Source organism: Pyrgilauda ruficollis, unplaced genomic scaffold (genome assembly GCF_017590135.1).
Source record: "Pyrgilauda ruficollis isolate IOZ18807 unplaced genomic scaffold, ASM1759013v1 scaffold19, whole genome shotgun sequence".
NCBI classification, from domain to species: domain Eukaryota; kingdom Metazoa; phylum Chordata; class Aves; order Passeriformes; family Passeridae; genus Pyrgilauda; species Pyrgilauda ruficollis.
Genome location: NW_024518095.1, coordinates 2,095,196 through 2,114,735, shown reverse-complemented (window position 1 = coordinate 2,114,735; position 19,540 = coordinate 2,095,196). Strand labels below are relative to the sequence as shown.

The 19,540-nt window shown below is 37.0% G+C and overlaps 1 protein-coding gene across 2 annotated transcripts; it reads left to right on the top strand.

The window, feature by feature from the left end:
• Positions 1 to 13: 13 nt before the first annotated feature.
• On the top strand, positions 14 to 18,983 carry RPAP3 (RNA polymerase II associated protein 3). Of its 2 annotated transcripts, none has more exons than XM_041465560.1 (17): positions 14 to 131; positions 1,979 to 2,137; positions 2,727 to 2,867; positions 3,285 to 3,407; positions 4,595 to 4,722; positions 5,276 to 5,397; positions 5,729 to 5,799; positions 6,766 to 6,897; positions 8,277 to 8,404; positions 10,030 to 10,151; positions 11,582 to 11,652; positions 11,815 to 11,931; positions 13,657 to 13,865; positions 15,000 to 15,195; positions 15,815 to 15,912; positions 17,307 to 17,407; positions 18,497 to 18,983. In XM_041465560.1, exons 2-17 carry the CDS (start codon positions 1,985 to 1,987, stop codon positions 18,586 to 18,588), a joined length of 2,004 nt encoding a protein of 667 aa, XP_041321494.1. In that variant the 5' UTR covers positions 14 to 131; positions 1,979 to 1,984; the 3' UTR covers positions 18,589 to 18,983. The 2 variants fall into 2 exon arrangements, with proteins under 2 accessions (XP_041321494.1, XP_041321495.1); XM_041465561.1 differs by lacking the exon at positions 14 to 131 and adding an exon at positions 757 to 862.
• The last annotated feature ends 557 nt before the right edge of the window (positions 18,984 to 19,540 follow it).

Genomic DNA, 19,540 nt, shown 5'->3' with positions numbered 1-19,540 from the left:
CCCGGCACGTGGGAGCGGGGCCGCGCGCGCAGGCGCTGTCCCCTCCTGGCGCCCGGGGCCGCGCTGCAGCCTGGGAGCGCGCTGGGCGGCGGCGCGGGAGGAGCCGCGGTCGGAGCCGCGGCACGGCGCAGGTGAGGCCGCGGCCGGACCGGGCCAGCGCGCTGTGCGGTGCTCTGCGGCGCCGTTCCGCAGCCGCATCCCCGGCCCTGTGGTCCACGGGTGGCTTGGCCGCGCGGGGTGGCGAGGCGAGCGGGGAGCACACCGTGATGGAGTCGAGGCCTCGCTTGCAACTTGCGGGCGGCGCAGAGGCGGGTGCTGCGGCTCGGAGGGGCTGCTCGGCCTCGGAGCCGCTCCCGGGCGGGCCTGTGCTGCCGGCCGGCCGCCGGCGTGCTGCGGCCGCTCCGGGGGAGTCCCTGGGAGCAGCAGCCTTCGGGTGTTGGGAGGGCTCAGCCTTGAGAGTGGAATAAAAGTGCCCTGAAGGGTGTAAGGGCTGCGCCGCAGAGGCTGCTGTCAGTGCGTGGGTTGAAGGCGTTGCTAAGTCGTGTGCGGCTAGTGGGTAACGGAGCAATTTGACTTCAAACACTTCAGCAGGACTTCAGCTCTAGAGTGGCACAGAAGAAACAGCCAGATTTTATGTTAGATATTCGCCTGCGTGAGAATACTGTTTTAGTCAGGTATAGGAAAAAGAAAAGTTCAACAGATTACAAGATTTTTTTTTTTTTGCGTATTTTTAAGTATTTTGTTCTACCTACCTAGAAATGGTAGGCTGTATGGAATACTTGATGGGTCCAAAGCTCAAGCTGCACGAAATTAACAGACTGCATATTACAGTGGTAGTTCGGCGTGGGGACAGCAGTTGAAGGTGCAAAAAAACATAGTAAGCTCCTTAACTGGAAACGTGATGAAAGCTATGTATGTTTGGCTTCACTGAAAGTTTATTTCTGTTTTGTTTCAAATAGTCCTAATAGGCTGCTCAGGATAATTATGTCAGCACCTGTGCATGAACGCGGGAGAAATAAACTGCTGCAGCAGGGCATCTACTCAGCTGCTTATTCCTGAGCATGTAAAAACATTTCTGCTTTGGTAGCATTAGTTCAGTAGTAATCATGCAGTGTGTTTTTTCATCTCTTTGAGACCCTTGTCTGTAATTATGGATGGCACATTTTACCACAGAAATCATTTGCTTTGTATGGCTTATAAATTTTTATATTGTTGTGCTACTAGGTTATTGCATGGGTGTGAAAAATAGCATTAAATAAAGGATGTCAAATAGCCTAGACCTATTTCTTCCTTAAAAGCTTTATGTGTAGTATCTCTACAAATAGCTTATTTATATTTCCATGAGGCTTGTGACAGATCCTGAAGCTTGCCATCAAGAGGTTATAGTTAGCAACCATTCATAACTCTTAAGTTTGTATTTAGCTTACCATGAGTTACTTAATCATGATTTTTTTTCAAAACGTTTGCTTCATCCTTTCGGATTTTTGTGCTACAAACTGTACACATGTGGGGTGTTTTTTTTCTGAATGGTAACCAAATTTTTTTAAGGTGACTTTTTAATTGTGACTTGATATTTTTGTGATAATAAAACTTCTTTCACTTACGACAACAAAATAGAGACAACAAAATCTATGAAGACAATCAAGTGTTAATTATTAAACAGTGTTTTAGGGACTTGCTTGCAGTTTCAGGATTACCATTGACTTTTGGGTGGTTTACCTTATATTTAGTTAGGAAAATGTGAATTGCTGTTTGTTATGATATACTTTGTTTTATCTGAATAATGTCTTCCCTTCATTTTTTCAAAGAAAAAAAAACTGTGTTGTTTCTTAGTCTCTTAGTCTTTAATGTTCCTACTGTGCTGTTGGGAAGTCTGATTGGCATGTAAGTCAGACTTGTTAATATTGAATTAGCTAGCTTCCTTCACTGCATACTTCCAACTTCTTTTTAGAAGGCTTTTTTCCTTGAATTTTGGCAGATTACGATGAGTGCACCAAGTAAAGCGATAGAACTGCAGCTGCAAGTGAAGCAAAATGCTGAAGAGCTGCAGGATTTTATGAGAGAATTGGAGAGCTGGGAAAAAGATATTAAAGAAGTGGATTCTGAGCTCAGGAAACAGAGTGGGGTCCCAGAAGAGGTAAGAAAAGACAAGACCAGTGTCAACTCAGCTATTCATACTGTGATAGTGTTTATAATAATTATGTTTTACGTTAGCAAAATTACATTTTTTTTACTTAAAATATCTGAATAGAAGGCATAAACCAATCTGTGATGTGTTCATCACCTGAAGTAAATGAGAGATTCCTCTGTAAACTGCACCACCAACAGAGCTGTGGGCCAGTAGCCCCTGAAGGTGATGAGGCCAGTAAATTTTTTATCGGTTCTGGGTAGGTCTATGAGAATATTTCTGTTTGCAGCATCAGTATTGGTAATTTACTGCTGAAATTTGGTATATTGAAGTGATTCTTCAAGTGATACTCTGAGGAGAGTTGTCTTCTAAAACTCAGTTCTGTATCATACATGTAATATGTACTATTAAGTGTTGAAAGATTTATGCTTCTAGTTGTTAGTGGTTTTGTAGAGCTCATGACAACAGCTTGCTGGATGGATTTCTAAAATAAAACTAGCCACTAGATAAATATTCTGTCTAGATACAGGTGCTGTAGATTCTGCAGTGCAAGTGATTTTCACACATCTGTTTTATAATGTTACTTAATTCTGTTTAGAATTTGCCACCAATTCGAAACAAGGCTTTTAAGAAAAAGAAGAAAAGCAAAAATAAAGTCCCTTCAAAGATAACCTCTGAGGAAAACAAGAAAAACAAGATCAAGTCTTACGATTATGAAGCATGGGGAAAACTTGATGTGGTGAGTCTCAAGATTTGCTTTGTTGCCAGAGTCTTGTCCCCAGCTGATTCTGTGTTAAATAAAATTTTATTACAGTGCTGAGGATTCAATCCACTAGTCAGTATCTTACTGTGCTGGGTATTGTATGAACATAGGGTAGCTTTCTCCCAATAAGGTTACATGTTTAATATTTGGAATATTAATAAATACTTGGTTTTCTATTGACTGTGCTTTCATCCAGCAGATTGAATTTGAGGTTAATGGGTAAAAAACCTTGTTTTAACACTAGGCCTATTACGAGGTCATAATTATAGTAGAATATAAGACTAAGCACAACTGTCAATGTTGGAGGACACATTAATAAAATCTTACTTGTATTATTTTGCACTGTTAAATTATAAAGAAGACAACAGTTTGGATTTTTTTTTCTGATTCCAGGATAAAATACTTGAAGAACTTGATAAAGAAGATAGTACTCATGATTCTGTATCTCCAGAATCAGACTCCGAAGAAGATGGAATTCACGTAGATACTGAAAAGGCTCTTGCAGAGAAGGAAAAGGTTATAGAATTATAGATGCTTATTATTGGTAAAGAGGAAAATTAAGTATAGGAGTATTTGCAATTTTCTTTTAAAAGATCATTTACTGGGACCACACACCTGGTAAAAGAATTGCCTGTTTGGAAGTCTTCCTGTCTGTTTCATTATTCCAAAATAGAAAATTACTCACTGCAGTTCTATTCCTTCTCATTGTCAGTAGCAGCAAGCTTGGCCAATTCTAATTAATGTATGCTTGTGATGACAAATGTATTTGTGATGTTTTGCTTTGAGAAGTTGAATGGCTGTATAGAATTGCTGTATAGAGCAAACTGTTTTTTACCTGAACACAACATCTGAATGCCCCAAACTAAATTTTCAAGAACTTAAAAATACTCCATTTGTGAGGCCAGTACATCTGGGAACGATGGGTGAACTTCATTGCTTTAATAATGTCAAGTTTATACCACTTCAGTTTTACCTAATAAGGTTGGATATAGAAGGAGATCTGTCTCAGGCTTCGTTGCCATGAGAAAGAGGCTAAGCTGTGTAACAGCTTCTGTTTTTGATAAACTTCTGTTTGTAAGCAACCACCTAACCCATCTGCCAGTCAATATTGACATCAGTAGTTCTAGCTTGGGTTTGGGTTTTTATGGGTTGTTTGTTTATTTGTTTTAAATTGTGTAAGTGGGTGATATTTGTGTTGTATTCCTGCTGCTGCGGGAATTCCTTCACATGTAATCTGTAGTCTACACTAAGAAGATGAGGCATCTTTGGCCATTATTATCTTGGCTGCAGTGAGGTCGTTGAGGGTGTGTGAGGTAAAAGTTGTGTCCCAGAGGAGGCAGAAATGAAAATGTTGACTTTGAAAGTAAAGACGCCAAACCTAGTTACTGAAAAATTAAAAAAACCGAATTTGGTAATTTAAGTAGCTATGTATATGCTTACATGTTTCTGGAAATGACCTAGAGATACTGAAAAATGAATATTTGACAGACCTGTGTTATAGAATATATAATGAAAATTATTTAATATGGTGCACTTAGAATATAATAGTTAGCATATTTCATAATAAAGCAGTATTTTGTGAGAAATGTTGAACAAAAATAGTTAAGCATTTCTAGAATACTTAGATTTTTTTAGAGTTTTTAATTAGCAATGTAGCTGCCAATGTACAGTAACTTGTTGAAAATGCTTTTTTTTATTTGCAGGGTAATAACTACTTTAAACAAGGAAACTTTGATGAAGCTATAAAATGCTATACTAGAGGAATGCATTCTGATCCGTACAATCCAGTATTGCCCACAAACAGAGCATCAGCTTTTTATAGAATGAAAAAGTAAGACTTGCATTGTTAAATCTGTAGTATTTTTGTATTTGAAATGCTACCTTCAGATTGTTGGTCTAGTTTTAATTCTTGATTTATACATCATGCTGTGTTGTTGCAACCCGCCTTCCAGTTTCAAAGTAAAATAGGAATCGCCAGGAGAAGCAGTCTGGTAGTCTCCCTCATCAGTTTTTCCTTGGCTTGCACACTAGCAGTTCACCGTCTGCTGTGTTAGTAGTGTAAGACTTGAAAAAAGAGGAAGAGAAAGTTAAATTGCCTTTCATATTCAGTGAGCTCAATTTCTAAGGCTTTGATTTGTTTTGGGTGAAGAAGGGGGAGTGGTTATTCTTCCTGTGGCAGTAGAGATTCTTTACTGCTGTTTTCCTTTCTTGTTTTAATGTATTTGGAATCAAGAAATGTGTAAGTCCTTGGTTTGTGCGCCTTCTGAAGCATGTAAGATTCCCATGTTATCAAGAACCTGGTGAGGCTCAGAGTAAGATGAGCTGCTGAAATTTTGAGGTTTGTAACCTAGATGTGTCCAATCTACCCATTCATTTTTTGGTAGGTTTTCTGTTGCGGAATCTGACTGCAATTTAGCACTTGCTTTAGATAAAAATTACATAAAGGCTTATGCGAGAAGAGGGGCTGCTCGCTTTGCTTTGAAAAATCTTCAAGGAGCTAAAGAAGGTGGGTCTTCTTAAAATTCTTTTCTTAAAATACATACTAACTTGTGTGATCTGCCTCTTTGATGTAGGAGTTTAATTTTCATTTCCTATAAACAAAGAAATGAAATACCATGTTGCATTTTATTCTGGCAAGGTAAAATTCAAGTAGCAAGTCCAAATTATAGCAGATGTTAGTAGTTCTTGAATAATTCAGCTTTAACTGTTCTAGAATGATGTATTCCTTGAAATATCTTGGGCTTCTTGGGTAGTTATAAAAAAGGTTTATCTCAGAAATGCTCTGCTTACTGGTCTGTGCTTCCTACCTGAAACATACTTTTCTGGTCTTCTGATAGATTATGAAAAAGTTTTGGAGCTGGATGCAAACAATCTCGAAGCAAAAAATGAACTGAAGAAAATTGATCAGGTAAAAAGAATATTAGGCCCTAACATAAATTAATGCACCCTGTTCAGTTTACATCTATGTCAATTTTTATAACAAGAACTGATTCAATAAATTCCCACATGCTTTTTCTGGCATCTGAAGTTCACCAAAGTCAAAATCTTTAATGGAGTTTCTTTTGGAGAAACTCACACATATGCAAATATCAGTGTAATACTGGATCCCAGACTAAGACTGCATGTGTGCACCATCTGATGTCTTTTGGACTTTTTGGTGTTGGTTGGGTTTTGGTGGGTTGGTTGGTTTATTTTTTAATTTTCCACAATTTTCTACCTCCTATGTTAATGCTTTTTTCGGTCATGCTTAGTGTTTTGGTATAAGGAAGCACAACACATGGGAACTTCTGTGTTCTCTTGGCCATAAAACTGCATTGCTCGCCTGCTTGTAGTGATTGCTGTGGTCACCCAAACCAGAAAGTTGTTCTAAGAACAGAACAAAATACTTGTAGTGCAAGTTAGATCCTTTTCATGACAGGGAGAATGTTAATTATGATGACCTTTGTAAATATAAACAGCCCTGTCATTTCTGTATGAATTTACTTACATTTCTTCAACTGTGTTTTTGACAGTGCATGAAAAGTTTATTTTCAGAATGAAGATGCAAAGTCTCCAGTAATTGAAGAAATAAAAGATACGTGAATTGGACTGTATAGAAAGGTTCCATGAGTCATTTCACGCTGTGCTTCAGAGGCTACATACTTTGTGTTTGCCAAGCATTATTCTGACTTGAAGTCCCTCAAAGAAATACATTTTCAAGAAACAAATTGTTTTTAAATTGTCTCTTCAATTTGTATTTAATTTACAACACAGGCACTTGTGTTAAAAAGCTTGGCAGATTTTCTTATCTTAAAGGTTTAGAAATTATTGCAATTTATGTTCTGAAAATGTTTTAAGTGGGGAAATACTGAAGGGAAAAATGATGTTTTTACAGGCTCTGTCATTAAAAGAAAAATCAGAACAGAAAGAGTTTGAAGATGCAGTCAGAACAGGATTAACAGATGAAGAGAAGCAGCGCATTGAAGAGCAGCAGCTTAAGCAGAAGGCAATTGCAGAAAAAGATCTGGTAGGTCACAGGTTCTGGTGGAATAGGAGAAACCTAGCAAAGAAAAAGGTGGTGTTGTGCTGCTAGTTACACTGCTTTTAGTTATGCAGATGTATAAATTCAACCTGATACCGCCTTGAGTTTCATACATGGAATATCCTTGATGTGTCCCTTAAGTGTTTCCCCTTTTGCCTCTAGGAAAGTGAGTGGGACAGTGAGTTCTGTTTGGATTTGTCTGGAGGAATAATTCTAAAAGGTAGCTTTTACAGCCCAAATTGTATATGCAAAATTTCAAATACGCAGTAAGACAAGTAGAACTTAAACTCCACTTTACAAAGATTCCATTTCTCCATTATTGTAAGCATCTTGATTCTTACTTGTCCAAGGGAGTTGTGGACTATTTCTTGTTTTCAAACCTCTGATTACATGATGAATAGTAGTTATAAAAAGGGCTTTGGGGGTACAGGCAACAATGACAATAAAAATGTATTTCTTTATGCATAGTCTTGACTCACAGTTGGCTTATTGATTTCTCCGTCTCACAGCTTTTTCAGTAAATAAATAGCGTTACCAACTAAACCATAATTTTTCTGCTCACTTACCTAGCTATGTAACTCATAACTTGTTATCATTATTCAGGCTTGCTATACTGGTTGTAAGAAGTAATTAGATAAGAATGAAAGTATGCGTTAAGGAACAAGAGTTTGACTAGGTCTCAGAAGAGAAATTTCAGTCTAATGCAACAGTTCATTAGCAGCAGAGCTGACTCACTGCAGGCTTGTTCTTGGTGACATGGATCCTTGTCAAGTCTGAACTTTCTGGTTTTTTGCCAGTCAGTAGAGTAGTAGCAGAGATGTGCAGCTTCAAATGAGTATTGAGAAGCAAAAGGTAATTTTAGTCCCCCAGAAACAAACAAAAAAGTGATATAATTTTTTTTTGTATGGAGCATTAATTAAAAAACAACAACATTTGGACCCATATAGTATTTGAGGATGAGTTTTATGGAGCAGGATGAATTTGTCAAGTGCAGAAAACCATCTTGAAAGAGGAATTGTCAACGTTCAGCTTGTATTTACATTCATGAGGTACAGGGTAGGTTATCCTGCACATCAAACATAAAGTTAAATAAGTTGCAGACTTACAAGTCTCCATTTGAACTATGCATGTAGCAAAGTTTTTTTTATCCTTGAAGTATTAGAAAGTATTTAAAATAGTTTTGGTGTTCTGCCTCCAAACTTAGATAGGAAGAAATACGCTGTAACTGTCTGCCCTGATGTGGGTGTTCTTTACAATTCATCTTCATAATGTTGTCATCCTCTCTGCAAAAGCGGGTAAGAAAAAGTTAATTGCACTGGATTTTCTCAATGCTGTTTTTTTTTCCTCGGACGTAAATATTCCAGGGTAACGGTTATTTCAAAGAAGGAAAGTATGAGGCTGCAATAGAATGTTACACCCGTGGTATCGCAGCAGATGGCACCAATGCACTACTGCCAGCTAACAGAGCCATGGCCTACCTAAAAATTGAGAAGTAAGTGGAATTGCACATGCTGTATTGTTTGTTGTAAATCAGGAGGAATAATGATCCAGCAGATTTTCATTCAAGTTATTGTCACTCCTTCTCGTTTTTGTTAAAATTCAGTATAGAATAAATCACATTGAAAGCACTAAAGGAGAGGAAACAAATCTCTATGTGTGATCTCAAAATCAAAATGCAGTTTGTAGGGAGCAAGTTCTGAGAGAATAAAATAGCACCAGTATGAAATAATGGTTTCTGATGTTGGCTTTTCTTTCTTTTATGTGTGCAAAATCCAGATAGTGACCTCTCTGAAAGGAACTGCCCAAAGCTTTGTCTTTGACTATGAAACACAGTCTGCTACTAAACATTGCTCTGTAAAAAGAAATGAATTATAACTTCTGACTTTGGAGGGAATGAATAAAAGCTTTTTCTGGAAGTTTTTACGTTTTAAAATGGCTTTTTAACTTCACTGATAGAGGCATGTATGTGTTGCTTGTTTATTTTTAATGAAGTTTTATCCAAATGACCCAGAAACTGTATGGAAATTCATGCTTTACAGCAAATTAGATAAGTTCCATATGGCCAGTTTTTAGGTGTGAACTTCGTTCGACTCTGTGATGGTGTGGTAATTTACGGTAGGCTGGTAGCATGAAGAGCAGAGGGTTATGTTGGTCATCTGTTTTAATGTGGCATGGCCGAGTATCTCTAGAGACAGTAGACTGATCTCAAATTCGGATAAGATGGGTTGCATGGATAGTATTTCTAACACTACACTTGTAATTTAAAGGACATCAGAATGCAAATAATCTGTGAGATTCAGAGGAAGCAACACTTTAATTGAATGACCAAGCAAGAAAATTGGTTCCCCATAATAAATCCTGTGTCATGGGTCTTTACATTTGAAAGAGGACCAAACATAAAATGCAACAAAAACCCATTGGTATTCTTACAAACTGCTAGTGCTGATGAGAACAGCAAATAAAAATTAATTTGCGTAAATTTAATGATAGTTTGAACATGGAGGAAAGTAATGAAAGAAAATATTTTATTAAGCACATAGTAAAATAGTGATCTAATGTAACAGTATAAATGGGATGAGGAAATTTAATCTTAAAATGAAGCAAATTACATTAATGCAAGTATATTCTGAGTTCTCATTCTGAAATAGTTAAGGACAAGTCACAGAATTCCAAATGTAGAGAAATTTGTTCTCATGCATACTTGCTTCTCCTCTCTGCTATGTTTTCTTTTTTTCTAATGGTATTTCTGGTTTTCAGAAGTACAAAGCCATGGTACTAACTTTGATTTTAAGGCTGTTGTTGAATTTCTAAAGTGGACTCTGCTCTGACAAGCTTTAATGTGTTTTTTTTTCTTTAAAGAGGATGTGAATTTTTGTAATGCTAAAAAGAGTCAACATTCTGTTATAAGATACCAAAAGATACAGCTTAAATTTCAAGGGGCTGAGAAACCATATTCTATGGGAGTTTTTTAATTCACATTTTAGCTCAGTGATATGTTTATGTATGTAGGTAATGAAGATCTGCCTTTATATATTAATTGGTTTGGGTAGCTCTGTTGTTTCAATTGAAACTGCCTCTTGAAACTGGTTATTAATTTTGTGGTATGCTTTTGCTGAGGTACAAAGAGGCAGAAGATGACTGCACACAAGCTCTGCTCTTAGATGCTTCCTATTCTAAAGCTTTTGCCAGGAGAGGAGCTGCCAGAGTTGCCCTTGGGAAGCTAAAGGAAGCTATTGAAGGTATGATTTTGAATTAGCCTAAATGTGGTAGGTGAGAGATCAGTATAAGGACATCCTGATCTTTTTTTTTGTTCTGACTTACTGAGATTATCAGTGCAAAAATTAAGAATTTAGTGGTTTCTCTTGGATTTCACTGAATATGTGCAAAAACTCTTGTGTTGGTGCCCACATAATGGGAAGACAGTTTTGTGTGAAATCACAGCTGTTGCTGTTTATAATAAGTGGTAAGAAATAGTTTGAAAAGTTCATTTAAAAGTAGGTCATTATATAGGCATTCGGATGACTTACAAGGGGACAGTGAGATACGTTGAGAACTGACTGAACAACAGATACTGCAGGGTCTTCATCAGTGACACAGGGTGTAGCTGGGGACCTGTCACTCATGGTGTCTCTCAAGGTTCAATACTGAGCCCACTGTGGTTGAACTTCTTCATCAGTGACTTGATGAAGGGGCAGATGCCTCCTCAGCAAGTTAAGTGATGATACAAAGCTTGGAGGAGCAGCTGATACCCCAGAGTGCTGTGAGCCTTCCAGAAGGACCTTGACAGATTGGAGAGATGGGCAGAGAGGTACCTTCAGAAATCCAAAAGGTAAATGTAGGGTCCTGCACCTGGGGAAGAACAACCCCTGCACCAGCACAGGCTCAGGCTGACCTGCTGGGAGAAGGACCTGGTGGACAACAAGCTGTCCATGAGCCAGCAGTGCCCTTGTGGCCAGAAGGCCAATGGAATCCTGGGCTGCATTAGGAAGAGCACTGCCAGCAGGTCCAGGGAGGTCATCCTGCCCTTCCACTCTGCCCTGCTGAGGCACATCTGGAGTGCTGTGCCCAGTTCTGGGCTCCTCAGTGCAAGAGAGACGTGGAGCTCCTGGAGTGGGTCCCACAGAGGGTGACAAAGATGATCAGGGGAAGGGAACATCTCCCTTATGAGGAAAGGCTGAGGGAGCTGTGCCTGTTCAGTCTTGAGAAGAGATGACTGAGGAGTGACCTCACCAATGTCTATCAGGATCTGAAGGGAAAGTGTCAAAAAGATGGAGCTAGGCTCTTCTTGGTAGTTCCAAGCAATAGGACAGGAGGCAACAGGCGGAAACTGATGCACAGGGAGTTCCACCTGAATATGAGGAAGAACTTCTTACTGTGCAGGTGATCAAGCACTGAAACAGCTTGCCCAGAGAGGTTGTGGAGTCTTTAGTGGAGATATTCAAGAACTGTCTGAATGCTGTCCTGTGTGTTACACTTCAGGATGACCCTGCTTGAGTAGGGAGGTTGGACCATATGACTCACTGGTGGGTGCTCCCTTCCAGCCTCGGCCATTCTGTCACTTACCTGTCTTTAATTATTTTTTTAGAGCTATGAAAGGAAAATAGCAGGTTAAAACATGTGTACATTGTAATTTGAAATATCTACAGTTTCTGTGTTGTTTTTCACGCAGATTTTGAAGCTGTTTTGAAGCTGGAACCTGGAAATAAACAAGCAATAAACGAACTCACAAAAATAAGGAATGTATGTATGCTTATTTGGGTATAGTGGGGTTTTGTTTGTTTAGGAGTTTTTTATAAGGCAATAGTACTAGAAGGTTTTTATTCTTTATTACATTATTTTTAACATACCTTGTATTTATTCATTAAACACCTGATCTTTTGGACATCTTGGCACTTTTTTCAGGAATTAGCTGAGAAAGAGCAGAAGACTCACCAAGAATATCCTGCAGTATTGATAAAAGAAGCGGAAATCAAAAATATAGTGAAAGTGATTGATAATCCATTACAGATTAAATCCACAGTAAGTTGTTACATGAATTACTTTCTATAATGGTGGGAAGAGTAGAGTTTGGAGTTAAAATCTGCTTTCTATATTGTAGACTAACCCTTGATAGATAGCCTTGCATGTGGAAATCCAAAAATGTATAAATTTACTTTTTTGATATTTTTCAAGATCGTTAACACTCATGGAAATGCTGACATTCACAGCAGTGGTGGGGTAAGCATTCAGCCTGCAGTACCACACTCAGCAAACATGGTGTATGTATACATTTATAATGTGGAATAGGCAGGCAGCCCAAAAACCCTGACTTGTGCCCGTAGGTAACATTGCAATTGAGAGTAAATGAGAGAGAGTTGAGAACCTCTGGGTAAACTTTTCTTCATTTCTACTGTTTACAGTTTCTACAGCAGCCATAGTGGTTATAAGACAAGTTGCCTACTTGTGCCATATGCTGCTGTCACATAGGGCTGATTTCCAAAGAGCTTTGAGCATGCATTTTCATCCATGTAAACTGCAGGACAGCTGGATATTGGTTTTCAATAAGCATTGTGTTTGGACTATGAATTACCAGTGGTTATAGTCAGATGAATGAGTTATAGATGAAAAAATGTAATACCAGGTTTCTTTATGTATTAGGCTTCCTCTTTTAATACATTCAATCTTTATACACTCAGCAATGAGTTGTGTAAATACAAAGAGTACTTTGTACATGTATGCACTCATGTTATTTGAAAATCTTTGTTTACCCTCATAAGTAATGTAATTCAGATGGACAGTTTTAATAGAAAATGTGTGATTATTTTGATCCTTTGGGAGAGCAGAGTATTATGTCCTCTCTATAACTAGAAACATTATTTCTTTAAGCATAAATGAATTTCTTGTGAAGTAGCTGGAATACTGTAGACAGTTATATTTATTAAATGTTTGCTTTGGCTGCTAAATTCAGTGAAGATGCTAGGTTGGTTGTATTCATCTTGTTATTTTGTTGAGGTATAATAAGTATAGATGAAACATCTGTGCTTTTAGTACTGCCATTTCCCAGAAGTCTAAATTGTTGAGTGTGTTTAAGCGTGTGGATTTGCATAAGAATTTCTAGAGCAGTACATACTATGTTCATGTTCAGGAATGAAGTTCTAAAAGTAAGAAGTGATGAGAGCTTTTTTTTCTAAGACTTGTGATGGTGGTACTAGGTGATGGTCAAAAATAATCAGGATCATGCAGAGATTAAATAAGCTGAAGCATTTTAGCATATGGTGGAATTAATTACCTTAGAAGATGTGTAATTTGGTCAGTCAGCAGGGTTGAGTTAGATATTTATTATATCAAAATTTTAAGTTGTGGGCCAAGGCCTGTGCTGTTGGATATTTTTTTGTTTTGCTAAATTACAAAGCTTTACTGCATAATAGGACACAGTGTATGATAGATTTTGCCTATTCAACCTTAATGTGAAAAAGTATACATTTTTAATTATTACTGAGAAAACAGACCGCATACGGAGATCCTCTGGGGTAAGGATATACTGGTTTCAGAGGATAAAGCAATAAAATTATATCAGGCTTCATGCAGATTTTTATGGTTTCCTGGTTTTGCCATTGACCTTTATGCAAAGTGTCTTCTCTGTGCACGACTGCAGAGGTAACTGGTTATCATACAATTATTTTAAGTTACACAGAGCTGTGTCTGGAGTCTGTTTAAACACTTGTGTTGAGTCTACATGTGACATGAGGTCTGTGCTCTGTTTAGAAGCCATTGCGAAGAATAGATATTGAAGAAGTTGATGATGATGCATCAGATGGTGACTTGCCCACCACTACTTTAGTCAATAACTGGAGGAATTCAGTGAGTGTTGAAGCAACAGAAGCTCTAGATCAGGATGATCTGTTGACTACAGCTGATATTCCAAAAGCAAAGCACTTGAAAATAGAAGAAATCTGTGATACATCACTATTACAGTAAGTATAATAATTCTTATCTTCTTTTTAAAAGGTAAATGTAGTTGAAATATAATCTTAATTTTCAGATGTCTACATGTGGTGAGGTATTGAAGATACTTTGGAGAATCTGAATTGAAAAAGAAATGTTGAAAGAACTGCAGTTCTTGCACATCTGCATTTTTGACCACTCATTGGTTGAGACAAATATTGTCTGTTTAGTGTCAGGTGGAAAACTCGGAATTACATTGCAAATATGTAGGCATTCATATTTTCCTGCATGCTGTAGTCTTTCTTGCTTGGGCACACCATCTTCCCTAGATGTTTTTACAACTTTTGTTTGTTGTTTTTTAGAAATTTTGAACAGAGTTCAAGCATTCTTTGTGCCCCAGTTGTGTGAGAGAGGAGGAGCAGATGAGTGTCACCACCCTTTCCTCTGCTGAGGCAGGTGGTAGCTTTGGGTGTGCTCAGTTTATAAGTCACACTGTTAGGCAAACTGAAGTCTGTCTTGCTGAAGTACCGAAGCTTTATCCTTGCTCAGTCTTGGAACTCGTTGTCCTTCAGTTGCATCGGCACTGCCTCATTCTGTTGATGTAAAGAATCCTTATCAAAGAGTTTCTATCAGAAGCACTGGCCCCACATACCTTTTCTAGCTCAGTTAGATGGATTTACCGTGAAGTGTTGAAGAAAAAAGTATATTCTTAGCCATTTCTTAATTTCTAAGAAATCGGTGGGCCTAAATGTCATTATGGGACAAAAAATAGATTTGCTGCTATCAGTGTTGGAACTAGTTTATCAATTTGACATTGTTATTGCTTTGCATTATGAAATTGAAGAAAATATGATTTTTTTTGGTTTTGGCAGGTATATATGGGAGAAACCTACTGTAAAATGCAGTTATTTCCAGAAACAAAGTAGAGAGGCTGAGTAAATGGAAGTATTTGCAGATGTCTTTTTTTTTAGAAAAGGTGAATCAAATAAAAAGCTTGTATAATTTGAAGGAATTTTAAAATATCTGCTTAAACTAAAACACATTCTTTTCTAAAAAGTTTTCGGTATTTTAGCTTTTATTGAATAGAGGGTTCTCCAGTTAGGTCTCACTGTAGAATTTCCTTAAAAGTTGATTTGATTATGTGTTTCAAAATACCTTTGCAGGCTGCCTGTAAATGTGAAAGGAATTTCATCAACATTGCATCCATCTTTTCCTGCAAGCAAGCAGAGAGAAAAAGAAATCAGAAGGTCATTTATGTCTGCTTCTCCAGTTCCTCCCATTCCTGCAAATTCTTTCCAGCTTGAATCTGACTTCAGAAAGTTGAAAGACTGCCCTGAAAACATGTACTTGTACCTGAAGGTATGAAACATAGAGTATCAACAGTGTTTGGACAGTTTTCTTCAACATCAGTTGAAGAAACAGTACCCTTAGGTGGAAGGGATAGGTATGTTTTAGATTGTCTTGAGTGTACAATAATCCCTTTACTTAATTGTTTTCACATAGCAATAAGTAATCTGATGTGCATGTGAGTTTTTCTTCTTTTGTGCCTTTTTTTTTTAAGTACAGTCTCTGTATTTTTTTTCAAATATAGGCCTTCTTTAAAGACTTTATATTAGTAATTCTATTAAATTATAATTTTTCAAATGAGTGCTTCTAGGGTAATTACACATAGCGACATTTTTAAACTGAGCAGATGCTTGAAACACAGCAATCTTCTTAATGTGTACTTTTACTCACATATATTTTGAAAAAAAATCACTTAAATACTTAAATTTTTTAAGAGAAGTTAGAAATTGCCATTAGTAAAAAAACCCAAGCTAACAAGCAAAAATAGTTGTTTGATGTTAAATTGTGTGATTTGGTTTTTTGCTTTCATGCACTTCAGCATTGTCCATGACCTTCTAAAAATGCACCTGTAATTCTCATTACTCAGTTGTATTTTTTTTGTCTAAAATTAACTTTAAAAAATTTTCTATAGCAAATAGAGCCATCACTTTATGCAAAGCTGTTTCAGAAGTCCTTAGATCCAGACTTGTTTAACCAGATCCTGAAAATTCTACATGACTTCTATATTGAGTAAGTTTAACTCCTCCTTTGTTTTACATTGCTTATTGCTGTTTTGAAAGCAATAAGCTTTTGTGGTGGGGGGAGGTTGTTGGGTTTTTTTGTGTTGTTTTGTGTTAGGGGGATTTTTATGTTTTCTCTAGTCCCAACCTCTGGCTTACAAAATTGTTTCCAGCACACAGCATTACATGAGCATAATGAAATCATTGGAATTACTCAATAGTTGCTTCTAAAGAAGTGAAACTCATCATGAAAAAACAGTTAGAAAAGAAGTGAAAAAAATACTTTTACTGAGTGTTGTTGAATTGTGCTTTGCTAAAGAGCACCAGACACATTAATTTGTATGAAATAGCTTTTGTTCATATTATTGTGTGTATTCTGAGAGCACATAGAATTGTGCATTGTCCTCTATTTTAACTTTCTAAAGCTGAGAAATTCAGAGGGTTTCGGTTTTATGCCACGCTTACTGTGATGCATTCAGACTTAATTATCTGCTAGCATTTTACAGTTGTCTGTAGCAAATGTGTATTGGAGACTGGGGTTCTGATAAGACAGGATCTGAGAAGTTATTTTTGAAATTTCTATCCATGCTACTATTTGAGTCCTGAAGTTCATTTTGTCTGTCAGAGGCACTGCACTGCTTTTCTGAATTACACTGTCTGAGAAGCACACACTCACTGTTTTTCGGTGTTGTTTTATGGAGATAAGCAGGCATAAATGAATGCTTGCCTTTCCCTTGGTTTCCTTGAAGAGTAAAGTATCCATCAAATGGGTGAAAAATACTGTCTTAGAGGTACAGTCCTGAATTTGGTGATACAACATAAAAAGGCTAGGAAGCAGAAATTGTTTGCTGTAAGGTAAGAGTCCTGTCTCCCTCCAAAAGAAATGTTGAAGTTATGAAAGAAAAATACTATTTGTTAGTATTTGTAACGAAGGCAGTGCCTGTTCACTGTTGACCAGAAAAACGTAAAATGAATACCATCTAGGAATTTTCTGTATGGATGAAAGTTAGCTGTAATTGGCTCAGCTTTTCAATGAGCTTCCTATGGTCACAGGTGATGCTGCCTTTCACACTACCTGATACATATAAAAAGTGATGTTATGGCCAGGTGTAAGCTTTAAATCATGTAGTAGATACTCTGTACATGACCAGCAGTCAATTTGCATCAGTCTAGGTTTTTGTATTTCTTTACTCTTGCTCAGTAGAACAGTAATACCTACATAAAGGTTTCTGGATATTGACTTTTTGCTCTGTGAGTGGACAAATGGAAAGACAAAGATAGCAAATATGAAATAGAAAATTGGTTGTTTAATTTCTTGTTCCTGAATTCTTCAATATTGCTTGCAGCTACTAAATATTTCTAATCAACAGTGGTTATTTTTGTATTTGTGATAATCTTCTTCAGGAAAGAGGAGCCATCACTCATCCTTGAAATCCTCCAGAGGCTCTCTGAATTAAAAAGATTTGATATGGCAGTAATGTTTATGTCAGGTTCAGAAAAAAAAAGTAAGTAATTTGGTAGTGTCCTTGTAAGTTTACTTTGTGATACTGTAGAATCTGACAAAAAAAATGTAAAACTTAGCATTATTCTTGTTTATGCTACGTAGTAATCATTTTAGTTGTCCAGCTTTTTATTGTTTTAGAAGTTAATATGAATATCATGTAATTTTTCTTAATCCTCTGACTCCTTATTTATTGTTTAGACTAGAAAACTGCAGCTAAAGCCTCTTATTTTAATCAGTAATACCACTGCATTTTATTCTGATAAAATAAGCTTTGCCAGCTTGTCAGTTTGTAGCTGGTAATGTTACAAATTTATGAATTGGTATGAAATCCTACATCTGAGATCCAAGGTATCCATATTATTACAGTTTCCACAATTTACAACTATTTCTTGACAAATCCTCACTTTTCTGTTGGCAAAAGAATAAAAAGAGAATCTCTAAAGAGCTCAACCTAGTGTTTTAAGTTGTCCTTTTCTGGAGGCATCAGTCATGTTAGTTTGCAATTTGTGTTGACATTGGCTTGAATTCATGGTTTATAAAAGTGGTTTTTGTCTCAAACTTTATTTAGTGCACCAGACAGACTGTGTAGTAGTGAGACTCTTAAAAACATTTCTCTGGAACCATGTAAATGTAAATTCACTATCTACAGCTGAGTTTCACTAATTACCATTGTACTTAAAAAATTTTGAAATGTGAATCTCCTTAAAATAAAGTAACTTGACTTACTGAAGTGCAATGCCTCTTACAAATGGCATTCACACCTTTACCTGATGTAAGCTTTATCTGCCATTGGCATTAACGTTTGTCTTCTGCATGTAGTGGCATAGTGTCAGGTTAGTAAAGAAACTAAAAGCTGTTGCTGGATTACACCTTTTCAAGGAAGTGGTGTTAGGCAGCTCTTGGGCATTGAAACAAAGTGAGAGTTTTGCTTTGCTACTTGTGTTCATCCTCCCAGTAGTTCAAAAATGTAGGGGTATTTCAGCTGTATTATCCATATGCCCCTTACTCTCACCAAGAAAAGAATTAACTAATTTACGTTAAGAGTGTGAATTACAAAAATAAGAATTCATGTTGGGATTTTCTTTTTCAGTTACGCAGGTATTATTCAATCATGTGAACCACATGGGTTTAAAAGATGCTTCTGTTGAAGAATTGGAGAAGAAATACGGCATTTTCTCTTAGCACAATAGCTGATGTAAATGTCTAGATTTGCACCTTTTTCATGTGGAAATTAGCTAATAAGGCTGTAAAGACTGCAATTTTGTTGCTTTTTGTAAATAATGAAACTCTTAAGCTTGGGTTAGCCAAATGGCAAGTGCCTGAAGAGATCATTATTTAGTTCTGAAGTACACTTGTTTTCCGGTACCTGAAACAATATGGATCTACATTTTCTTCAGTGGAATCTGTTTGCCTGAAAAACAGTTGGGCAGATTGGCATTCAGGATCTGGACTGTAGATAGAGATCTTTATTAAAAGGAAAAAAATATTTATAAACATGTCTTTGTTTATCAAATGCTGTATATTAGAATTATGCATGGGGTTTTTATTTTAGAAAATAAACTGAACGTTGAATTGAAGATACTATATTTTTAAGAATTTTTTTTTATTAAAATGCCTAAATAACTCTTCTGTAAAGATCCATCACATCAGAACTTCTACTCTGCAAAGTGAATCTGAAGTATGATGGCAAGAAAATTCCAGAATTTTTACTTGAGTTTATCTAAAGGTGAAGTTTTAGCATTGGTAGCTGAGAATCTGTGAAGTTATTCCTGTGGACCTCAACTGTAATTGCAGAATAGAAGGAAGACAAATACTGTAGAATTAAACAAAAAGTTTAAAGAAAAACACTTTCTGTCTTCTTTCAAGAGTACTTTTAAAACAATCTGGTGAAACTTAATCCTTGTGGGTCAGTTGTTCCTGACTGGGTAAACCCCTTAAGATGACTCAGGAGGCTAAGCAAAATACCTCAACAGTAGAAGAAGGCAAAAGCATGACATTAACTGAAATTCTTAGATAAGATTGAGCATGAGGCATGATAAATTACTTGTACTGCTCACATGACCAGGAGGAAATAACAGCACTTGTCAAGTATACTCTAACTGTAGTATCCAAGTGGTGGTGTAAGCTTATCTGC

What these genes read in the sequence shown, in the direction of transcription:
- RPAP3 (XM_041465560.1), top strand. Translation starts at nt 1,985, where the DNA reads ATGAGTGCACCAAGTAAAGCGATAGAACTGCAGCTGCAAGTGAAGCAA. An exon ending in CATGGGGAAAACTTGATGTG is followed by an intron (nt 2,868 to 3,284) that starts GTGAGTCTCAAG and finishes TTCTGATTCCAG; the next exon opens with GATAAAATACTTGAAGAACT. An exon ending in GCTTTTTATAGAATGAAAAA is followed by an intron (nt 4,723 to 5,275) that starts GTAAGACTTGCA and finishes ATTTTTTGGTAG; the next exon opens with GTTTTCTGTTGCGGAATCTG.